General features: G+C 38.4%; 3 protein-coding genes across 7 annotated transcripts in view; 1 reads left to right on the forward strand and 2 right to left on the reverse strand.

Annotated features, from left to right (window-relative positions):
• The window catches only part of LOC108626807 (peroxidase), an 11,877-nt gene extending 5,109 nt beyond the window's left edge, over positions 1-6,768 (forward strand). The window contains exons 2-13 of the mRNA XM_026815137.1: positions 228-369; positions 449-648; positions 3,394-3,570; positions 4,103-4,296; positions 4,617-4,812; positions 4,898-5,095; positions 5,156-5,303; positions 5,367-5,523; positions 5,590-5,760; positions 6,042-6,240; positions 6,340-6,445; positions 6,519-6,768. Of these exons, the coding sequence (XP_026670938.1) occupies positions 228-369; positions 449-648; positions 3,394-3,570; positions 4,103-4,296; positions 4,617-4,812; positions 4,898-5,095; positions 5,156-5,303; positions 5,367-5,523; positions 5,590-5,760; positions 6,042-6,240; positions 6,340-6,445; positions 6,519-6,633 (2,003 nt within the window). The 3' untranslated portion in view covers positions 6,634-6,768. The remainder of the gene's footprint in view (positions 1-227; positions 370-448; positions 649-3,393; positions 3,571-4,102; positions 4,297-4,616; positions 4,813-4,897; positions 5,096-5,155; positions 5,304-5,366; positions 5,524-5,589; positions 5,761-6,041; positions 6,241-6,339; positions 6,446-6,518) is intronic.
• A 940-nt stretch (positions 6,769-7,708) lies between these two features.
• Positions 7,709-9,862, reverse strand: LOC108626811 (leucine-rich melanocyte differentiation-associated protein). Of its 2 annotated transcripts, none has more exons than XM_018027692.2 (4): positions 9,721-9,862; positions 8,558-8,815; positions 8,211-8,471; positions 7,709-8,064 (listed from the first exon to the last, which is right to left on the reverse strand). In XM_018027692.2, exons 2-4 carry the CDS (start codon positions 8,755-8,757, stop codon positions 7,830-7,832), a joined length of 696 nt encoding a protein of 231 aa, XP_017883181.1. In that variant the 5' UTR covers positions 8,758-8,815; positions 9,721-9,862; the 3' UTR covers positions 7,709-7,829. The 2 variants fall into 2 exon arrangements, with proteins under 2 accessions (XP_017883181.1, XP_026670905.1); XM_026815104.1 differs by lacking the exon at positions 9,721-9,862 and adding an exon at positions 9,238-9,713.
• A 605-nt stretch (positions 9,863-10,467) lies between these two features.
• Scp2 (Sarcoplasmic calcium-binding protein 2) overlaps positions 10,468-18,981 on the reverse strand; it is a 38,869-nt gene continuing 30,355 nt past the window's right edge. For all 4 annotated transcript variants that reach the window (XM_018027771.2, XM_018027773.2, XM_018027772.2 and 1 more), the window contains exons 3-8: positions 16,630-16,687; positions 13,855-13,907; positions 13,661-13,780; positions 13,353-13,467; positions 12,910-13,007; positions 10,468-12,812 (exon numbers count right to left, since the gene is read on the reverse strand). In XM_018027771.2, the coding sequence (XP_017883260.1) occupies positions 12,705-12,812; positions 12,910-13,007; positions 13,353-13,467; positions 13,661-13,780; positions 13,855-13,907; positions 16,630-16,687 (552 nt within the window). In that variant the 3' untranslated portion in view covers positions 10,468-12,704. The remainder of the gene's footprint in view (positions 12,813-12,909; positions 13,008-13,352; positions 13,468-13,660; positions 13,781-13,854; positions 13,908-16,629; positions 16,688-18,981) is intronic.

Here is an 18,981-nt window from a genome sequence, read left to right on the forward strand (position 1 = left end):
CTTTTTAGCACGTAGCTATTTATTATTAGCATTATTCTCCCGACGTCTGATTTCTTTTTAATTATAGGAAATGCGTTTTTCTAAGGTACATAAACTTTTGGGATTGACTGTATAGCCAATACATCCTTAATTTATCTTGAGTTTCGATTCAACTGATTTGAAGTAAATCGCAAGGAATGAGATCTAGAAATTATCCAATTGATCTTCCTATAATTATTTTATTCCAGGAAAAGTGAAACGATCAGATTTAGAAGAGTCCGAGACAAGTTATGTGACCTACCAACATGCAAATGCCTTTGGAAGTTCATATACTCCATTTTCTCAGTCTACCCGACCTCAGACGATATATTCATCATTCTTTCCAACCAGGTATGTACAAATAAATCATATCGCGAATGGTACCAATTTAAACTGAACGAGATTGAACTCGTACTTTATTAATTTTAAGTTTAAGCTCGTCGTTTGGTTTCGGACGGAACACGACATTTAATATTCACGATGAAATCATGTGCGGGGATATGTATCGGCGGCGGTGTGAAAAGTCAAGATATCGAACGTACGATGGGTCTTGCAACAATTTGCAGAATCCCACATGGGGCATGGCAAACACGAGATACGGACGGTTACTGCCAGGAAATTATGGTGACGGTAAGACTGAATTACTCTCGTATTTATTCATCTTTTATCGAACACGAAAACTAATTTAAGTAATTAACATAAATACTTTCTCTATCGAGTTGAATAAACAGGTAGATAATAAGAATCGTAATTTGAATATCATTTAACGATGCACGTGTATCAATGAGATAAAGCCTGTGCACACAGAAACGCGATTGCAAATGCAATACGTAACGTCATAAAGTTGGCAAACGAGATTTTAAAGAAGCGCCTGACCTGAATTTAAACGTTCCCTATCTAATACATTATCTAACCGATTTGCCGATTCCCTGAATCACGGTTGACAAGAATTACTTCCGCGATGTAGAATTAACCGAACGTGACTTTCACCTCGTTCGAATTCTTCCGAACAACGTGCACCGTAGGCATGGTTTTGTTTAACCATTGTGCACGACCATTTGTTATTTGCCCTAACGAACTTTTTTCTCACGTGAACTGCTCGGCGACTGTGAGAAACGTTCTAACATTATCGAGTATATTTTCAGAACTACATTATATAAATTGGTTTCAGTTAGAACATTTTTCTTCCCCTTGTTACTGGACATTTTAAAAAACTAAATCTATGGTTTCGTAAAATACTGTCAAAGTGGGAGAAGTAACAAGTGGCTATTCGACTCGCGTCACGAAAAAACATATTCTTTATTACGTATTATATTGTATTGATTATTCGACAATTCGTGTCATCTTTTCTTTGTTTTTTCCGACTGTCTCGGATGGATGTGAGTCGCGTACGAATCGCGATTCTTGTATCTGAAAGCGCTCTAACGGTCACGGTTCGTCTAACAATGGAACGGGTTAAAGTTGCAGCGGAATCGATCTATACCGTGAGGGTGCATTAAACGAATCGTGATGCAAAATCCTCGATCACCTCGGGCTAACGATATTATACCGAGAACAATACCTTTCCTGTTGCGCGCGAAGGTCGGAGAAGAAGGGAATGAGAAGCTATGCGAGACTCGATCTCCTTTTCTTTCAAACAGCTACGTAATTATCAATTATCGAGCTTGTTTCAAATTTTGAACAAGCTTCTTCCTGATGAATTTTGCAAATTTAATGGGACGCACATGTGAATACAAGATAAGAAAAATCTAAGCTGAAATATAAAGTTCGCGCGATTTTAGATAAGCAAGCTTTCTGTTCCTAAAGAAGGGTGTGACGTCAAACGGTGATGAAAGCTGCGAGACTGGTTTCGAGATATCAACAACGCTGTCGAGAAAGTGTTGTAACATTAAAATACAATGTGAAAGAAAAATTCGAAGATAAAATCGAAATTAATTTGCTTAGATTCGAACTAATTATATCAACAGAATTAGTAAAAATTCTTAGAATTCTCCTGTAATAAAGTTGTTACGAAACTCAAAAAGATAAATCTTACATCACCGGTATTATCAATTTCCTGGTCTACTGGTACAGACGAGAACACGTTTTAATTTTTATTTTCGGAAAATATGGGTTACGAGCACCGCAAAAAATAGAACGAGTTTATTTTCTCTTCTTTTTGGACATGTTAGAAAACGAGCAAGAAAGTTTGTATTCCTGGAGACTTTGCATATTTTGTAGAAAAATTCTTCAGACGTTTATTATTCGACGATTTTATAAACGATTTTAATAATAAGAAAAAGTATTGTACTTTCATATTTTCATGTATATTCGTAGAATTGCTGCAATGCTCATAAAACTCCTGCTGTTTATCAGATCGACGTTCCCCATGACAAATATTCACTTTCACAGAAACTTGTTTCCATATCAATGGTTCGAACGTGTCCGTACGTGATTTATGCGCTCGCGTGGAAGCTAGTTTGCCTCCTGCTTTGTAAACTTTATAACATTTTACTAATACGTAACCTTTGCAGGTGTAGGAAACGTTTCTGCAATCCCATGATTCATCGAAACCCTTTCATTCTTAAAAAGAATCGACCGGATCAATTTTATTTTTTAATAGAACAAGTTGAATTTTCTTAATCTTTCTAGCTTTAGTCAGTGCATATTTCGAATGTCTATACTTAGAGTTAATGAACTGTTAAACGATTGATAGAAATAAGAAATCGCAGAAAAAATCTGTTGATTTCTCTAATAGATAAGAAAGAATTTCATGCACATAGTACCTAATGGTATTAACCTTTATGATGACATTTTTAACATTCTCAGTTCGAGTGGATGGGGAAATAGCTGATTGTGAGCGAGGAAATATCAAATGCGTGATGCCGTGGAAATACCAATGAAAGAATGATGAATGAACCGCGAGTCCCGTTTTATCCTAATCGTCGCGGCGCGGACGCGATTACGCGACAACGAGCGTGTTTTGCAATTGTTTTACTTTCTAAAAACTGGTCAGCCGATCTGCGTGATTCCCGCTAATCTATTTGCTACCTTTTATGACGTTACGGAGAAAAGTATTAACTTGCTACTTTCTTCAAAACAGATATACTACCTGTTTTTCATTTGACCATTTATAAATCAGTTTCTACAATTTCAGAAATGTATTAAAATCATGATTTCTAAAATCTTATTTAGTTTATGTTACTGCAAATTTATCTTAATATTTGAATTATACAAAACCGCACGATCTCTCGGTTTCGTTCTACACCGGATAAAATCGTTTTGTCGAATGCATGTCGAAACGAACGAGCAAAATTGTAATATCAGACGACTTTCACTCGCGTGCCCTGTTATTTCTTAATAATTCGCTGGTCGAAAAATGTTCAATTTATGCAGGCGTACGCTCACCTACTTTATCTGTGACTGGAGCGGAATTACCACCGTCCAGATTAGTTAGCTACACTCTGTTCCCCCCTGTCGACGTCGACGACCCGATATGGACGCTGGCTGCGATGCAATGGGGGCAAATTATTACCCACGACATGGCCATGATCGATGGAAGCACTCAATCAAGTAAAAGAACTTTAAATTTTTGCAAACTTTTCCCTACCACACAGAAGGTTCCACAATTTCGCAATGCTAATACTAAAGAATGAGGGAGAGATATCAGTGGTTCATTAAAATCGTCTGCAATGGACAGGAAATAAGATGAATGTCCATTTTTATGTGTAATGAAATGAAAAAATCTTTCGGTGAACCATTAGAGACTTTTACTTAATAGACTCAATTAATTTGCACGACTAGACGAGTAACTTGAAACCAGTTTAAAATCAGATAGTAAACTTCTGATATAAATGTAACGTAGGAATGTGACAAACAAGAATTTTTACTTAGATCCTGTTTTAACACATCTGACACCTCAATTATAACTCCGAAGACAAATTGAATAAAAGTAAACTATTAAGAAACTCGGAAAATTGCTGTTCATATTGGAAGGACGTCTAGAAAATTGCGAATTAAAATTTAATTCACACAGGAGAGAAATAGAGAGAACTAATGATTTCTCGTGGTTGCGTCCGTTTTTAATTATCTTTTAATGTGACAGAACCGCACGCGACCCAATGCTGCACGGACGATGGACAGTTAGTGGACCAGTCATTACTCGACAACCAGTGTTACCCAATACTTATACCGTACAACGATCCCGTTTACAGGAAAGGTAGTATAAGATGTCTCAACTTCGTCCGTAGTACCACTGATCTTGACCGTGGCTGCGCGTCGAACAAACCAGCAGAACAGGTTTGCTATTCCTTTACACCTGATAGCTACTTGTTTGTTACCTCATCCATATCATCGCTTAAAGATCAGAACTGTCTGAGAATTGAAAATGATCGAGATACGTAATAACCATAGAGCACTATAATTACCCGTACGTGCTTAATTCAATAAATCATTTCATTGATCACTAACACATGTTAGAAGCTATATTCTACAAACTGCATATTATCCAAGGAATTTTATCACTTTCTAAAATCCTTAGATATGAAAAAGAAAACCGAGAACGCTTTAATCTGATTTAACTCCGGATATATTATGATTCTATAAAACGAATTTTTTAGCTGACGGTGGTTACACATTTCTTGGATCTCTCGATCGTTTATGGATCGAGCGATCAATTGGCGGCGACTTTGCGAGCCGGTGTCGGCGGTCGATTAAACGTAGATATTCGAAACAATAGGCAATGGCCACCAGCGGCAGCGAACAAAAGCGAAGTCTGTGAAAATACGGACCCTAGAGAAGTTTGTTATCAAGCTGGTAAGCTTCTAATATGAATAAATTACTTCTCTCATAAGTTACACATGTTGTTTATGTTATGCAAATCTACTCGTTCCTGTCGCAGGTGATGCTCGAGTCAATCAAAATCCGCAACTGACCGTCTTACAAATAATACTGCTTAGGGAGCATAATCGCATCGCGGATGCATTAGCACGCTTAAATCCTCACTGGACCGACGAGACGACTTTCCAAGAGGCGAGACGAATTGTAATTGCGGAACATCAGCATATTTCGTATTACGAGTGGCTACCAATATTTTTAGGTAATGTAATGACTGAGGCATTGATATATTCTGAATTTAATACGAATATTCAATTTCTAGGCGCCGAGGCTACGTATGGTAACAAAATTTTATACCGAACTAAGGATTACGTGAACGATTACGATCCGAATGTAAATCCCAGTACTCTAAATGAGCATTCGACTGCGGCATTTAGATACTTCCATTCTCTCATCGCTGGTTATCTCAAGTATGTTTAATCGTATAAAGAATATTTTATGAATATTTAATACTAATTTATATAATCATTCAGCTTGGTGACTGAGTACCGATCGTCGAAGGGTGCTCTGAGGCTCAGCGATCATTTCAACAGGCCAGGAATCATTGAACGGTTCAACAACATGGATGATCTTACTAGAGGAATGTCTTATCAACCGGAAAAAGCTAGTGATCAATATTTTGATGCTGAGGTACGGAAAAGCGAATTGAAATGGAATGAACGATAAATTAAATTGATTGCTGTTTGTGCCTTTCAGATCACGCAATATTTGTTCAGGAACGGAAGACCGCTGGGGCAGGACCTTAGAGCGATAGATATTCAAAGGAATCGCGATCACGGGCTCGCTTCTTACAATGACTTCCGCGAATATTGCGGTTTGCCTAGGGCGAAATACTTTGGCGACTTTATGGATTACATCTCTGCCTCGGTAGGTAGAAATTTCACCGAGATACCAAATTGCAAATAAGTTTCGTTGTAAAACTTGTGAATTTTGTAATGATATGAAACATTCCTGGAATTTCAATTCGTAATGCAAAGTATTAGAAACATTCATTTTTATTTAAATCAAAGCAGAGTGTGAGAGTTCATAATATTACATAAACTTTGATAACTTCTAAATGCAATTTTATAGAATTTACGTTATCGAAATCACGTCAGTATTGACGTAAGAATGATTCATTAAGGAGGGAGTATATCTTTTTTTTATAGAATGTGGAAAAATTGGCCGAATTGTATCCCAGTCCTGATGATATCGAACTGACTGTCGGCGGGTCACTAGAGGAACACGTGCCAGGCACTCTTTCCGGTCCTACTTTCTTGTGTATACTCGTTAGACAATTTTACCGAACGAGAGTGGGAGACCGACATTGGTACGAGAATAACGATCATAAATTAGCATTCACTATAGGTAAACATCTTCATCTTATATTAATTGTAAATTCTATTCCTTTTTTCAAAAAATTTTGTAATATACTGCTTTCTTTGTAACTGATCATTAATTTATCAGAACAATTGAATGAGATTCGGAAGGCTAGTATATCTCGACTATTCTGTGACAATGGTGATTACATCACCAGTATGCAGCCAAGAGGATTCGAACAAGTATCGTCAACGTAAGTTTTCCATTCCTACATGCGATAACTCTAATAATTCTTCTATCCGATTACGAATTTTCCTTTATTTCAGTAACCCTATTATGAACTGCGAAAACATTCCTGCGATTGATCTATCATTGTGGAAAGATTATTCTGAAGAATTGACGACCTATAGGAGTATAAATTATCCGAATTTTAAAAAATGAAACTGACGAAGGAACATATCACGTTACCAAATATAAATTCATTAGAGATAATTCATCGCATGAAGTATTACTGACAGTGAATGTAAAGTTGATGTAATTATAAATGCATTATAATTTTTGTAAAGTTCTATTTAATTGTCGGCGTACAGAATCTCTACTCTGATGTTTACCTAAAATCCCTTAGAACACTGTCTCAATCCCATTTTTCTATCACCTCTTACAATATTTTTTAAACCTTGACTCTTTCTACTTAAAAATGTTCGTGTTCTAACGATCACAAACATTTAAAAAAATATTCTTAATATCATAATCGGTTCCTGTAATCGCTGATAATTTATGGTATCTACAATAGATAGGAGATCAAACTTAAGATGAAAACAACTTTCAAGAGTCCTGATATAGTTCAAATTATTTCCGATTATTATACGACACTTAACAAACACTCATCGTATTCATTTATCATTTTGTTCCATGATTGGCGTTTTTTCATTTTAATTATGTCGTCTCATCCGGGAGTAGAGAAGTCCGTGCCGTGTATTAATTGTCACGAGATACTACTCTCCGATTTATCAATTCACCGTTTATTTGCAATGCATTCTAGCGTAAAACGGAATTTATGAGTTATTCCAAGACGTTCAATAAACTTTCTTATCATACACATGTTTACGACTGTCTGACGAACGTTTTCTTTTTATTCGAGAACGAATGTCGAGTCAGCTTTAAAACGACGTCTCCCGCAATGTTTTATAAATCAAAGAAATTCGGAAGAGTACTCGCGCTTATCGATATCGGGCGCACATCAAAAGATACGACTTTGACAAAATTTCCTTTACAATTAAACGAAGATACCTAAAAATGAACGTACAAATTGTGTTATAATACTTCGTACTTTAGACGGAATTATTTACGATCGTGATAGACGTAAGGACGAACGGAGAATACGTACCTAAACTCGTGCGTCGCATACCGTTGTACGTAATAAATCGATGGGAAACAAATTGAAACTATTTAAATAAAAATGGATACAAAATAATTAGCAATGAACTTTTAGTAAAAATCTTTATTTTTTATTTTTATTACCATCGGTATAAAACATTTCTGAGCAAATAAAAATAGTATATCTCGAAGAATATTTTGATTTTACAAAATTAGACTACTTCTGAGCAGGATTATATCGATGATAATTTAATATCGTTTTAAACGATGAAGTTTGTTCCTCTAGGCTTTAATTTGCAGGGCAGTGTCGGTTTGGAAAACATATTTGTAATTTTATTGTGCAGATGTTTAATGCATTCTGGCAGAGGAGCGTGCTCAGTTAGATTTTCTAACATCGGCCGCTTGAAAAGCCTTCTCGCTTCTTGCCGTTGCTCCGTTGTCACGTTCCTGTCATCCAGATGTACCAAATGCGGAAACCAGGATATCACGTACAACCTTTTTTTCACAAAAATATTCGTCTGATAGATAACTGACCGCACAATAGACAATTACACACGTACACATGCATACACATGTACAATCCAGTTACACAGTCAAACCAACACTTATAATCATGCCTTCTTTTTTCTTATTTTTCATACCTGTATTGAAGATAGTCATAAAAGGTCCCACCATTTAAATAACTCGGTGCTGCCTTGTTTCCCATAAGACATAGATATCTGAGGTTTGGTAGACTCTCATAGAGATTCTTAATAAACGGATAGAGTTCCTCTATATTATTATGATTTAACCAGAGAAGTTGAAGTTTCGGCATATGCGGGAATACAGTGTAATCGTCAACGTTATTGTGATCTAAGTTCAGAGACGTTAAATTGTCGAATTCACCCAAAAATTGCAAGTTTCTAAAAATGCGACAGAAAGAAATCTCTCAGGTCCCTTAAACCTCTCCCTTAATTTACGTTTGTACATATTCTCATTCCGTACGTACCTACTGAACTTATTATGGCTAATGTCCAACGTACGTAAAGTGTGACTGTAATTTTCAATAATGTCAAACGGCATGTAAAAAAGGTCTTCGAAAGCAAGTGATAAGGAATCAATGGTATCTACAGACGGTTTATCTGAAGATAAAGACTTTGGATGCCTACAATGTATGTCTACAAATATTAGTTTGCCTAAGGAAGTCATGGCAAATTGTTCCACTTCGTCTTCTTCTTTTTGCAAATCTAAATCACCGTAATCCAACCTGTAAGAAGGTTCCCCTGCTGTATTTTCTAACAAGAGACTCTACTTTCCTTTAAAGAAGTTCTTCGTTAAGGACTAATGATGCTTCAAAGCATTAGTAGAACAGATTTGTATTTGACTACTGATAAATGCTGACTCATGCCAATATAAAGTCGCGTTAACAATTCAAAGCTAATTATGTTACTTTAAGAACATAGATTTTCAGATTATCTCAAGTACTGTTACGTTAACTTAAGCAATGTAGTGTTAGCTAGTGAAGAAGCAATTCAAATCTAGCCCTCATACAATCATAGTATCAATCGTCATCCTTTATCACTTGGTAACTGTTATATAACTATATAAATGACGTCACTTACTGTCTAATCAAGTTGCCAGTGAGACAAAGAAACTACCAAAAGAGTTACTTTGAATCTGAATACTTACATTATGCCTCGACTTTTATCACCTTAAGAGGAAATAACTTCCAATGAACAATCAATGGAATAGAATCATGCAATACACTTGTCACTCACTACATTTATCTACATATATTATATTGAACCCTAACGTCGGTTGAAGCTACAGCTTGCATTGACAGATAATATTGCGTAAATAGTGTAAGGCTGTAAGGCTTCAGTGTAATATGCAATGAATACAGTAATTGGTTGCACCATAGTGAGTCTGCCGATGGTATGAATAATACTGAACTCCCGTTCAGCGAAGGTGTCATATAAAACTTATTCACTTATCTGATCGCAATGATAAGATAGCGAACGAAAACGGATTGTATGTTTGTTACAATTCGAACAAAGACGGAGGTTAGGTTAGAGAAGTAGGGGAGTAGTTATGTAACTGACAGCTTGTATATTAGCACCGTTCCAAATGTCGCGTATCAATTAACGATATATTTGTTGAAATGCCACTTACCGAATTCTCCTGCATATCTTTCTTTCAGATTCTCACCGACTAGGATGAACAGGTCGACAAACTCTTATTTCGCGCTGCAGAGACAATGACGATGGTGCTGCCGGACAATAGCGACGCTGAGCGAGCGCTCGGCCTGCCGCGCAAAAGCGAGGCGCTAGACGACAGACATCTTGAAACAGCTTGAAGTTCGAATAATCAGTCACGCAATTAATGTTTAAGAATTAGTCCGTCAAGTGTTACGTTCTTGGACAAACAAGGTATCTCTACAGGACAAGGTATTAACGTACGTATCTTGAATATCGATGAATTGCTCCCAAGTATCAATATTGTATGGTACGTACTTTCATTTGCATCGTGACTTTGACAATCGGTTTCTGCGCCAAGTTCGGTTAATTTCCTGCCACCGTTTATTGAAAGCGTTCGTAATTTACCGTAAGAATCGTTTTAAATGCATCGATACACAATCATTCGTAAATGTTTTGTGATCCTTGATATAACAACCAGGTAATTGGCGGGAACGAACTTTGGCAAGTGTTTAGTGTGTGTTACGAAGAAATTGCTTTCCAGTAATCAATTCCTCGTTGGATTAATGTTCACAGTAAGTAAATTTGATATTATATTCTGCGTGAACTTCACGCACACCTTCATACGCGTGTACGTAATAATATTACATTAGATCGTAGAGTAGTATTAGTTAAACTCATGTACAACAATACTAAATGGGAAGAATGATTCTTTCTGGCAATATTGCAGTTCACAGACACATTTATTTAAATACCTGACGCGCATTTATCTTTTACATAACTCCACTCATGCCGTTATGTACGATTCACATCGATCAGTACATCAATTCCGAATACTAATACAGAAATATATCCGTGGCGATCATAGACATAGAAGAATAGACAGCGTGAGCGGGCCGAGAAATCAACAGGACGGTAAAAAGAGAATGTTGCCAAACAGTGGTCTCTTTATTTTTCTAGATACGCATGTGAATATATTTTTATGTTGTAATATTTTCCAGTAAAGAAGGATAGTAGGTCCTCTTCGTGCTTTCTATTGCGCTGATACAGCCACTTACAGGGTCCCTCCAATGCTCACGCAGTCTATCCTTATATGTCTATGGTAGCAACCGGTGGTCATGATTCTGCAACTGTTTTAATTTATTAATAGGCAACAAACACTTCACGCTAGCCTGTTGCATTGACGTAGTAACATCGTAATATTAATAAATAAGTTCAGTGAGTAAGATTGACATATTGCAATTTTAACAATAAAAAACGTCAATCGATACGCTTTATATACTTTATAACTTGATACATATCTGATGCCAATACACGGGGCTAGCGTTAAGCATTTGCTACGAATTGTAAGGAAAACGGGCTGGCTGCAGAATCCTCCCGGTGGTAAAACACATACTTTACACGTATTTTATAATACCACCCTATCCTTCACAGCAAACATCTTTTACATTTATTAGTAATTTCTTATATTCTTTGTGTTCGCATTATTTTTTATCCTAATTAAAAAATCTTTCTAGCAGACATTCTTTTCGCGGGACTAGGAACAACGCATAATTCCAGCCAATTCGGCAACGGTTTTCGTGAGTACAATTATAATCTTTAATTTTTTGCACGTACTTTATTCACGGTTTCCACATAATGTCGTTGATAGCGTGCGTTCATTATCACTTTTAACATAATCATTATCATTTTCAATGATACTTTGAAATACCCTTTATTGAATACCACAGAAAACATACAAATTCTTTGCAACTAAGTGTAGTCTGGCTTTTCCCTTTCTATTATTCTTGCTATTAGGTTATTTAACTTCGTAACAAATTAAGGACTCTATCTGAGTACTTACATTTCCCTTTGACTCATTAAGTCCAGCTCTGTCACATTGTATGAACAGAACGTTTTACTTCTGTACATTCATAGTAAAATATTGCTATTTATATTAAAGATATAAAACTAAGATTTAGTATTCTTTCCTCTGGCTGGGTCGTGAGAATTTTTATTATAAGTCATATAGTTCACAGACTGTCCTAATTACAACATGCCCATAACTTAAATGCAACATCTCTTTATACGAAAATTCAATAAATTCTTTTGATGCATTTATGGTCTCTAATAAGTAATACATAATTAATTATTTCATTGTTTGCGACTTAATGAGTTAACTGAAATTCGAGGACATCGATCCTCTTGTTAATTTTAATTAGCACATTCAGAGATTACGATGTGAGATAATCTATATTGTATTCACAAGGCTATATTATTGTTCATGTTGTTTATTGTTTAAAGTACGAAAAGAATTCGGATAATTAAACATTAAACCATGCAGACGCACGCGTGTTCAGCTCGCCCTCGTACGCATTTCCGTATCATTCCACGTCAGGAAACTAAATAGTCTGTGATCGAAATGAAAAATTGCGTACAACTAAGGACGTACTACAACAACGGACTATTAATAATCTGAATAGTTTGTAATTGAGTTACATAGCAATTATATTCAATTTCTCAACGTCAATTTAAATTTTGAAGTTCGAATAATAATATAAGACACTGCGCCAACAAATTAGAGGGTCATAATTGGAGAAATTGTCGACATTCAAATTGTTGCTATGTGAAAGAACACTTGTACAACAATTTAGCTGTGTCTGCTTTAAAGGGTAACGCCTCTACTTTCAATGTCTTCCACGTAACTCTTTCGTAGACCCCTTTGTGTTGCAAAACTTTGAGGAAAGCTGAAGGTATTCAATGCGATCCTATAATTTTGTGGCGTAGTGCATAAATGTATCTTATATGGACAATTATATTTGATGTTAGCACATCTACATAGAAATATAAATATAATCTTCAGTTAAACGAGACGCAGAGAAGCGTTAACATGTAGTACATCAAGGGACGCCTTTTTTGGGGGGGGGAGGGGATTTAATAATACATGCGCGTCGGTCGGCTCTCCTCAATGGCAAAATCGAATTAGAATGAAGTTTTGCCGAAAATAAAGTTTCCGGGTGCGGCCGGATCGTCTGAGGAAAAATACTCCTTCCAAAGTTCTGTAAACGACTGCCATGTGATTTGATGGCCCTGTGTTTGAACAAAAAAGGAAAACGAACAAAGGAATAGATTCGGGTCAGAAACGATTTCGATGAAAATTACTTGCTGATATGATTTTCACACTTACGACTTGTAACTTTTTGAACGCCTCCCTGGCTTCAGCCTCGGGCACTTTGTCGTAACTACAGACGTTGCAGAATTCATTCTCGTCGATCGATTTATCACCTGATTAACAAGAAGCATAGTGGCCTCGTTAGTTAAATATTCGTAGAAATCGTTAATAAGTTGTATTTGCTACGAAATTTTATGAATGCTCTCGTTTAAGATAGATATAAATATATTCAGTATAAGTCCGTAAAAGATGAACTGAGTATTATAAAAACGCAATCAAAAGCATCTCTGATGCAGGCGAACTATTTCTCTTTATCGCGTTTATTATTTATCAACTTTTTGTTCGACCTTGTTCTCGAATTTTTTTCACAAATATTTCACCTCGCGAGCGTATTGGAAAATTCGCTATCAATATTTCTTTACGAAACTAATAGAACTAATAAAATATAATAGACTCACCTGATGCATCGAACAACTGGAATGTTACGTTCATATATGCGGCTTGCCAATCCGTCGGATTTGACGGATCTTTGGCATAGCCCTCCCATAGCTGATACCATTCATCTCGGCTAACCTGTGAAACAATAACAAAAAATCGGATTTCAAGTACCCTTTACTATCTCGGTGGTACCTTGGCCGCGTACACACATCGCTCGCCGTGTTCCGCTAACGACGATACATGCTTGTCTCTATTTTTTTTCCGGCCAATAATGCACAGTAGATTAGTTATACTTCTCTAATTATGTTACATTCTATTAATGAATTACCTGACCATCTTGATCTGTATCAGCGCCTTGTCTCAAGCCATCCCACATTTTAAGCAACGTTTCCCTAATAGATTGAGCTTTAGGGTTGTCGGGAGACCAACCCCTGTTTTCATTGATTCGCTAAGGCAAAACAAGAAAGATTGTTTAAATCTATTTTTACAATCTTCATGATCATTGAGAAAGGGGACACTTACTTGTATAGCAAGGTCAAGATCCTTCCTATCGATCGCACCACTTCTGTCAAAATCTAAAGACCAAGTGAACTATTTTATTTTGTTATAGAACTAGGGAGAATACTCTTGTTACAAATATGTACATTGATGTTTAAATTCGTAAGTCGCGTTCGACGTTAAACGATGGGAAGAACCGTCCATTAAGTTTTAATCATAGACAGCGCTAAACTGTCGCGAGCAAGTGTGCGAAATGTCCTGAACTAGCTAGATCGGTCGGTCAGAGTCGACGTTACGATCTTCGAGATACGAGGCAGCCAGATAGCCGAAATCGGGACGCGGGTGTGTTAGTCAAGGGAGAAGTGGACGGTTGGCACGGGACCAAGGTAGAAAAAAGTCGTAGATAAAGCCGTCCGACATAACGTTAGTACAGTGTCAAAGGCATATCGTCGCATTAAAGTCGAGCGCGTCGGCGAGCCACGTTAACGTTAATACGCCGTTCCATTAGCCTCGTCAGCTTATCGTTCGGAGCCGCGTTCACCGAAACAAAACCCTTCCGCGGTCCCAGGCGACGCTCTCCCGGAGTCTCGATCACGTAGGCAAAACACGTGACAAGGAATCGATGTAATGAAATATGGCCGTATTTTTGGCCTGTATCCAGCCAGAACGGTGCGACAAGATCTCTGACGGGTAGATTTCCCGTGGAAAGAACGGGCTCTCGTCGATCGCCATTCATCGTTCACGGCAGGGTCCTCCTCCTCGTCTCGTTTGAATCGGATGTCATTAGTTTTCGCAAAGTCGACCCAATTTCACGGCTCGCGTCTTTTCAGGTGTCACCTATTATCGTTGGGCGGCCTCCGGGATACTCTCCTACTTTATTAATTCTAATATCACCGGACGAATCTCCCACTACTGTCGCGCTCCTCTGTTTGCATTCCCTTTTATTCAGTCCCTCCTATTTCGCTACTGTTCTATAGTTTCATAGTGAAAACTCTCCGTACTTTTTGTAGCTCCTTTCACGGTTTCTCATTTTTATATCTTCCTTCCGTCGGAAGCGTTTTTATATTTCCCGTCGCCCTAAACAGCGATTACCAGTCCGCGGCATAAAATTTACAGTTCCGACGGCGGCGAATTTTTATCGAGGTCGCAGCGAAATAATTCAGGTTCGGACCGTGCTAGGTGTCAGCTGGTATCGCACGTGCACTCTAAATAAGTGGGATTACCGTCTAAATTTGTTAAAATCGTACCTAAATCGTGCGAAGCCGCGATCGAACGTTCGTTTTCACGCGAAGATTCGCGACCCATCGCACCGCACCGTTTCACGGCTCCTCTGGGTCACGGTGAAATGCCGTGTATCGAAGAAGCATCCCCGTAGTTATGTTTAGCAGGCCGATCGACGGTCAAAGAAGGGAAGAAAGTACGGAGCTAATGCGAGCTGCGAAGCGTGTGCACGCCTGTGACCTCCACACGAGCCAGCCAGCTCTGACACGTACACTCTGTGGCCTAACGCAGTTCCCGACCTTCCCGATGCACACGAATTGCCTCTATTCACAACTTTCCGTCCGTTAATTATAAATTAAATATTTACTCCGGTTTGTTATTCGCGTCCGTGGCGAGCCTTTACACTTTACACGGTCCGTACGTTCCCGGAACTTCACGAACAGGAGGACACGCTCTGCCGTTAGGCGCCTCTGTGTGAGTTACTTCTCGAAAACGCGGACAACCCCGCGTGGTATGAATGAGCGGACGTGTACATGTATGCGCGCACACGGAGACACGTGAAGTAAGGTCGTATCTCGAAGACAGGCGGGTACGCGGGCAAACGTGTAATTTCAACGCGGGCAAGGCATCCCCCTTAAACGCGTCTATTGTTTATCTGCTCCTGTTCGTACCATAAATAGGTGTCCGGCCTGACTCACTTTTGCCCGAACCAACACATAGGTGCCATAGAGAGACCGAACAAAACGCCCCTTGTAGGAGCCTTGATTCTCGTCCGCTCTTAGCCCCCAAAAATACCCTCTTCGCTCTCACCCTTCCGGACCGTATTTCATTTCGCTAGAAGGCAACATTCGCTCGCGTTGCTTGGCCGCGATAGCCACGAAAACGGAGATTGTTAGCCCTCGATTCTCGAAAGAGCCGCGGGAAACGCGTTACGACCGCCAGGGAAACGACAATCGGTTTCGTTATTTCGTTACCCGGGCGACTGGCTACGACTTCCCCCGGGAAGAATCATTTTACCGGCATATCCGTGAGCGAAGAGGTTCGTCTCAATTAACTGACAGCGGAATTTCCACGATTAAAGGTTCATTTATATCGTCTACTCGCGAACGAACCGACCAGAACGAATGTTATTCAATTTGTTATTCGTTAATTATCGAATTCTCGTTTTTTATTACGAGGTGATGAAGCTACGATATTTCCCAGGAAAAAAATATTTCGCATATTCGAGAAGAGATTCGTCTCAATTAACTTTGAGGGGAATTCCGGTATCGTCAATTAAACTGTTGTTATTCACAACGGATGCAGGATAATTGAGATAAAATCCGATTACAACGAGAGTCTCGTCCATCGCGCGATATGCGAGAATTTACGCGTTTAAAAGGGTTCCGATCCGACTGCCTATCGTTTATCCCCTTCGTTCCTACAGAGAATTTAATTAATTCTGTTAGCTGACCAATCCGATTCCCTATGTCGGTAACTATCGCGTTTACAATACGCGCTTATATGTATTACACGGGGATTAAATTGTGCAACATACCAGTCAATTGAATTTGCATGCAGGCGACGATGCGTACTCACCAAAGAACGTATTGAAAACGTAAATAAGCTTCTTCTTCCGGAACTCTGAGAGTGACATCTGTAACAAAGGGAAACATATGTCACCACGTTCCCGTAGATTTTTATGCAATTACATTTATAGTTAGAAAGACAGGTTTGAACGTCGCAGTAAAATCCGTGGTCTAGTCATCTTTAATACGTATTCTCTGATCGAATGGCGATCAGGGTCGTGCGTCCGACCCTTATTTTATCTCGCTAGTAAAAAGTAATCGTGGTTTGCTTTTATCGAGCTGCTTTGTACGACGCCTCGATATTTTCAAGGCCACCGTAAAGACACAAAGTCGACTTTAATTCGTGGGCAGGAAGAAATCGACGAGCTAAGAGTTTATCTTGAAGCAGGAAAATGCGGGCCTATTAAAATCTCGGCTGGATCCGTGGCGAAGAAAAAATAGTAACGCCTAATTGTCAGTGATAATCATCGATAGTTTTTGAAGAAAGCTAGGCACAGCATTGTAATCGCGTACGGTATCATTACGAGTCAAGGTGAATGTTGACGTCAATCTACGGAGCGGTTAACGTTGCCGCACGGCAATCTTTTCATTTCTCGATTGTGTCACTCGTTTAGACGTACGTACCGAAGGTAGGTCTCTATAGTAACGAGGGAAAAAAGTATTCGCGCAATCGCTTGCGTTTATTCCTGAATGAATAGACACGTTTGTCGAATTGTCTACCTTTTTGTCTGTTAATCGTGACTGACAGTATCATTGTTGAATTTCATAATAAATAAGTCAATTATGCCAATCCGATCAATTATCGACCTCGATGTCATTCTTGTTCATCGTTTTTAACATGTAAGGCTTCTTAGACCTGAATAATACGGAAATTTTCTGATTGGACTCGAACATTATTCAATCGGGCAATTGTAATCGCTGACGTATAAATTCCAAGTCCGATATGATCCGAAATACTACAGCAATGACGAGGTGATTCATAAAACTCGTTAACGATGCGGAATAAAGTTTTCGCTGGTGAAAAAAAAACCTTCAAACAGTTATCACTAATCGATAGGAGCTTTCGCTGCTGGCTACCGATAAGCGTGAAATAAAAATTTAACAAAACACCGACGATATAAACTTGGAATTCGACAGTGTCTATATGTATATAACGCCGGCAAGGGTATATAGGTACAGAATCTAGAATGCTGGATGCATAAAGTCCATAGTTTCATGTTGACACTCTGAACATGCTCAGTTTGGTTATCAGCGTAAAATGCGGGAGAGGGTGCAACGACTTCTATGCGCGCTGCTACCCTGTTATCTGCTCCTGCCAATATATCAAGCTGTCGATACGTTCAAATCATGTATACACTTGATGCGATGTGCAGCGATTCAATAAAAACGTTCGCAACGAGTGTCACGTAGGTATTAGAAATGTCACGAGGCCCCTAACTTGGGTATTATACGTAACTGAATTCTATTGGCGCGGAAGCAATTGCATTGATTGTTGTAGAAGTGGTGCGAGTAAAAGGAAAAAATTGAGAGTTTCATTTGTCTCATATTTCAAGCACTTTTGTTAATACAATTTCCTTTCGGTATAATTGATTTTATGCTTTGCTGATACGATCTGTGCATTCACGAATTCGTACGAAAGGAAGGGGAAAAACAGCAGAGGCTGATCAGATCTGGAAAAAAACTGGAAAATAAATATGAACAATAGAGGAAATTAAGAGAAAGCTGATAATCTTAAAGACGAATGGATCATGCGAGCCTGGTCGTCGGATATGTTCAAGGCTGCGAAAACCCGCGTGAATACTAAGAAACAGGAAATAAGATAATAGAATGGAAAGCTGGAATAGAAGCATAGAAATGCGAAGAGCCTAAAAGCGACCACGCGACCAGTCTGAATGCCACAAAACGAAACATGTTTTCATCGATTAATTTAGATTGATATTTATTTAAATCACTTGATATCGTCAGGTGAAAAGATCGTAAAAGAGGAAGCAGCCTCTTAAAAGCTTCAGAATTTTATTTTTTCACTTCCATGCATATTAAAGAAAAATTGCTGTGTAAACAGAGTTGCTGCGCCCTCGAAGTCCATATTTTCTTTTGTAGATAGTAGGCTTTCAGTTATGAAGCCTATAAACGAGTTACTATGCTTTATGAAGTTCCGAGAATATCCTAATACTCGATTACAAAGAGTTCCGTTGCGTCGTAGAAAATGAGAATGTATTACATTTTCTTCAAACGCACAATGTCCATGCTGCCGTTTAATTATTTAATGGCAAAGCAAGAGAGGCCAGCCAGCCAGCTCTTAAACTGGCCACACATGCCCGTCATTTCCTTCACAACAAGAGAAGGAATTATCGCGTAATAA

This window comes from Ceratina calcarata, unplaced genomic scaffold (assembly GCF_001652005.2).
Source record: "Ceratina calcarata isolate Rehan_Ccalc_2016 unplaced genomic scaffold, ASM165200v1 scaffold43, whole genome shotgun sequence".
Lineage (NCBI taxonomy): Eukaryota > Metazoa > Arthropoda > Insecta > Hymenoptera > Apidae > Ceratina > Ceratina calcarata.

Excerpts from the sequence above, each read along its gene's own strand:
- LOC108626811 (XM_026815104.1), bottom strand. Across the intron at positions 8,472-8,557 it reads AGCCATAATAAGTTCAGTAG|AAACTTGCAATTTTTGGGTG; the intron begins GTACGTACGGAA and ends TCGCATTTTTAG. Across the intron at positions 8,065-8,210 it reads TATGACTATCTTCAATACAG|GTTGTACGTGATATCCTGGT; the intron begins GTATGAAAAATA and ends TGTGAAAAAAAG.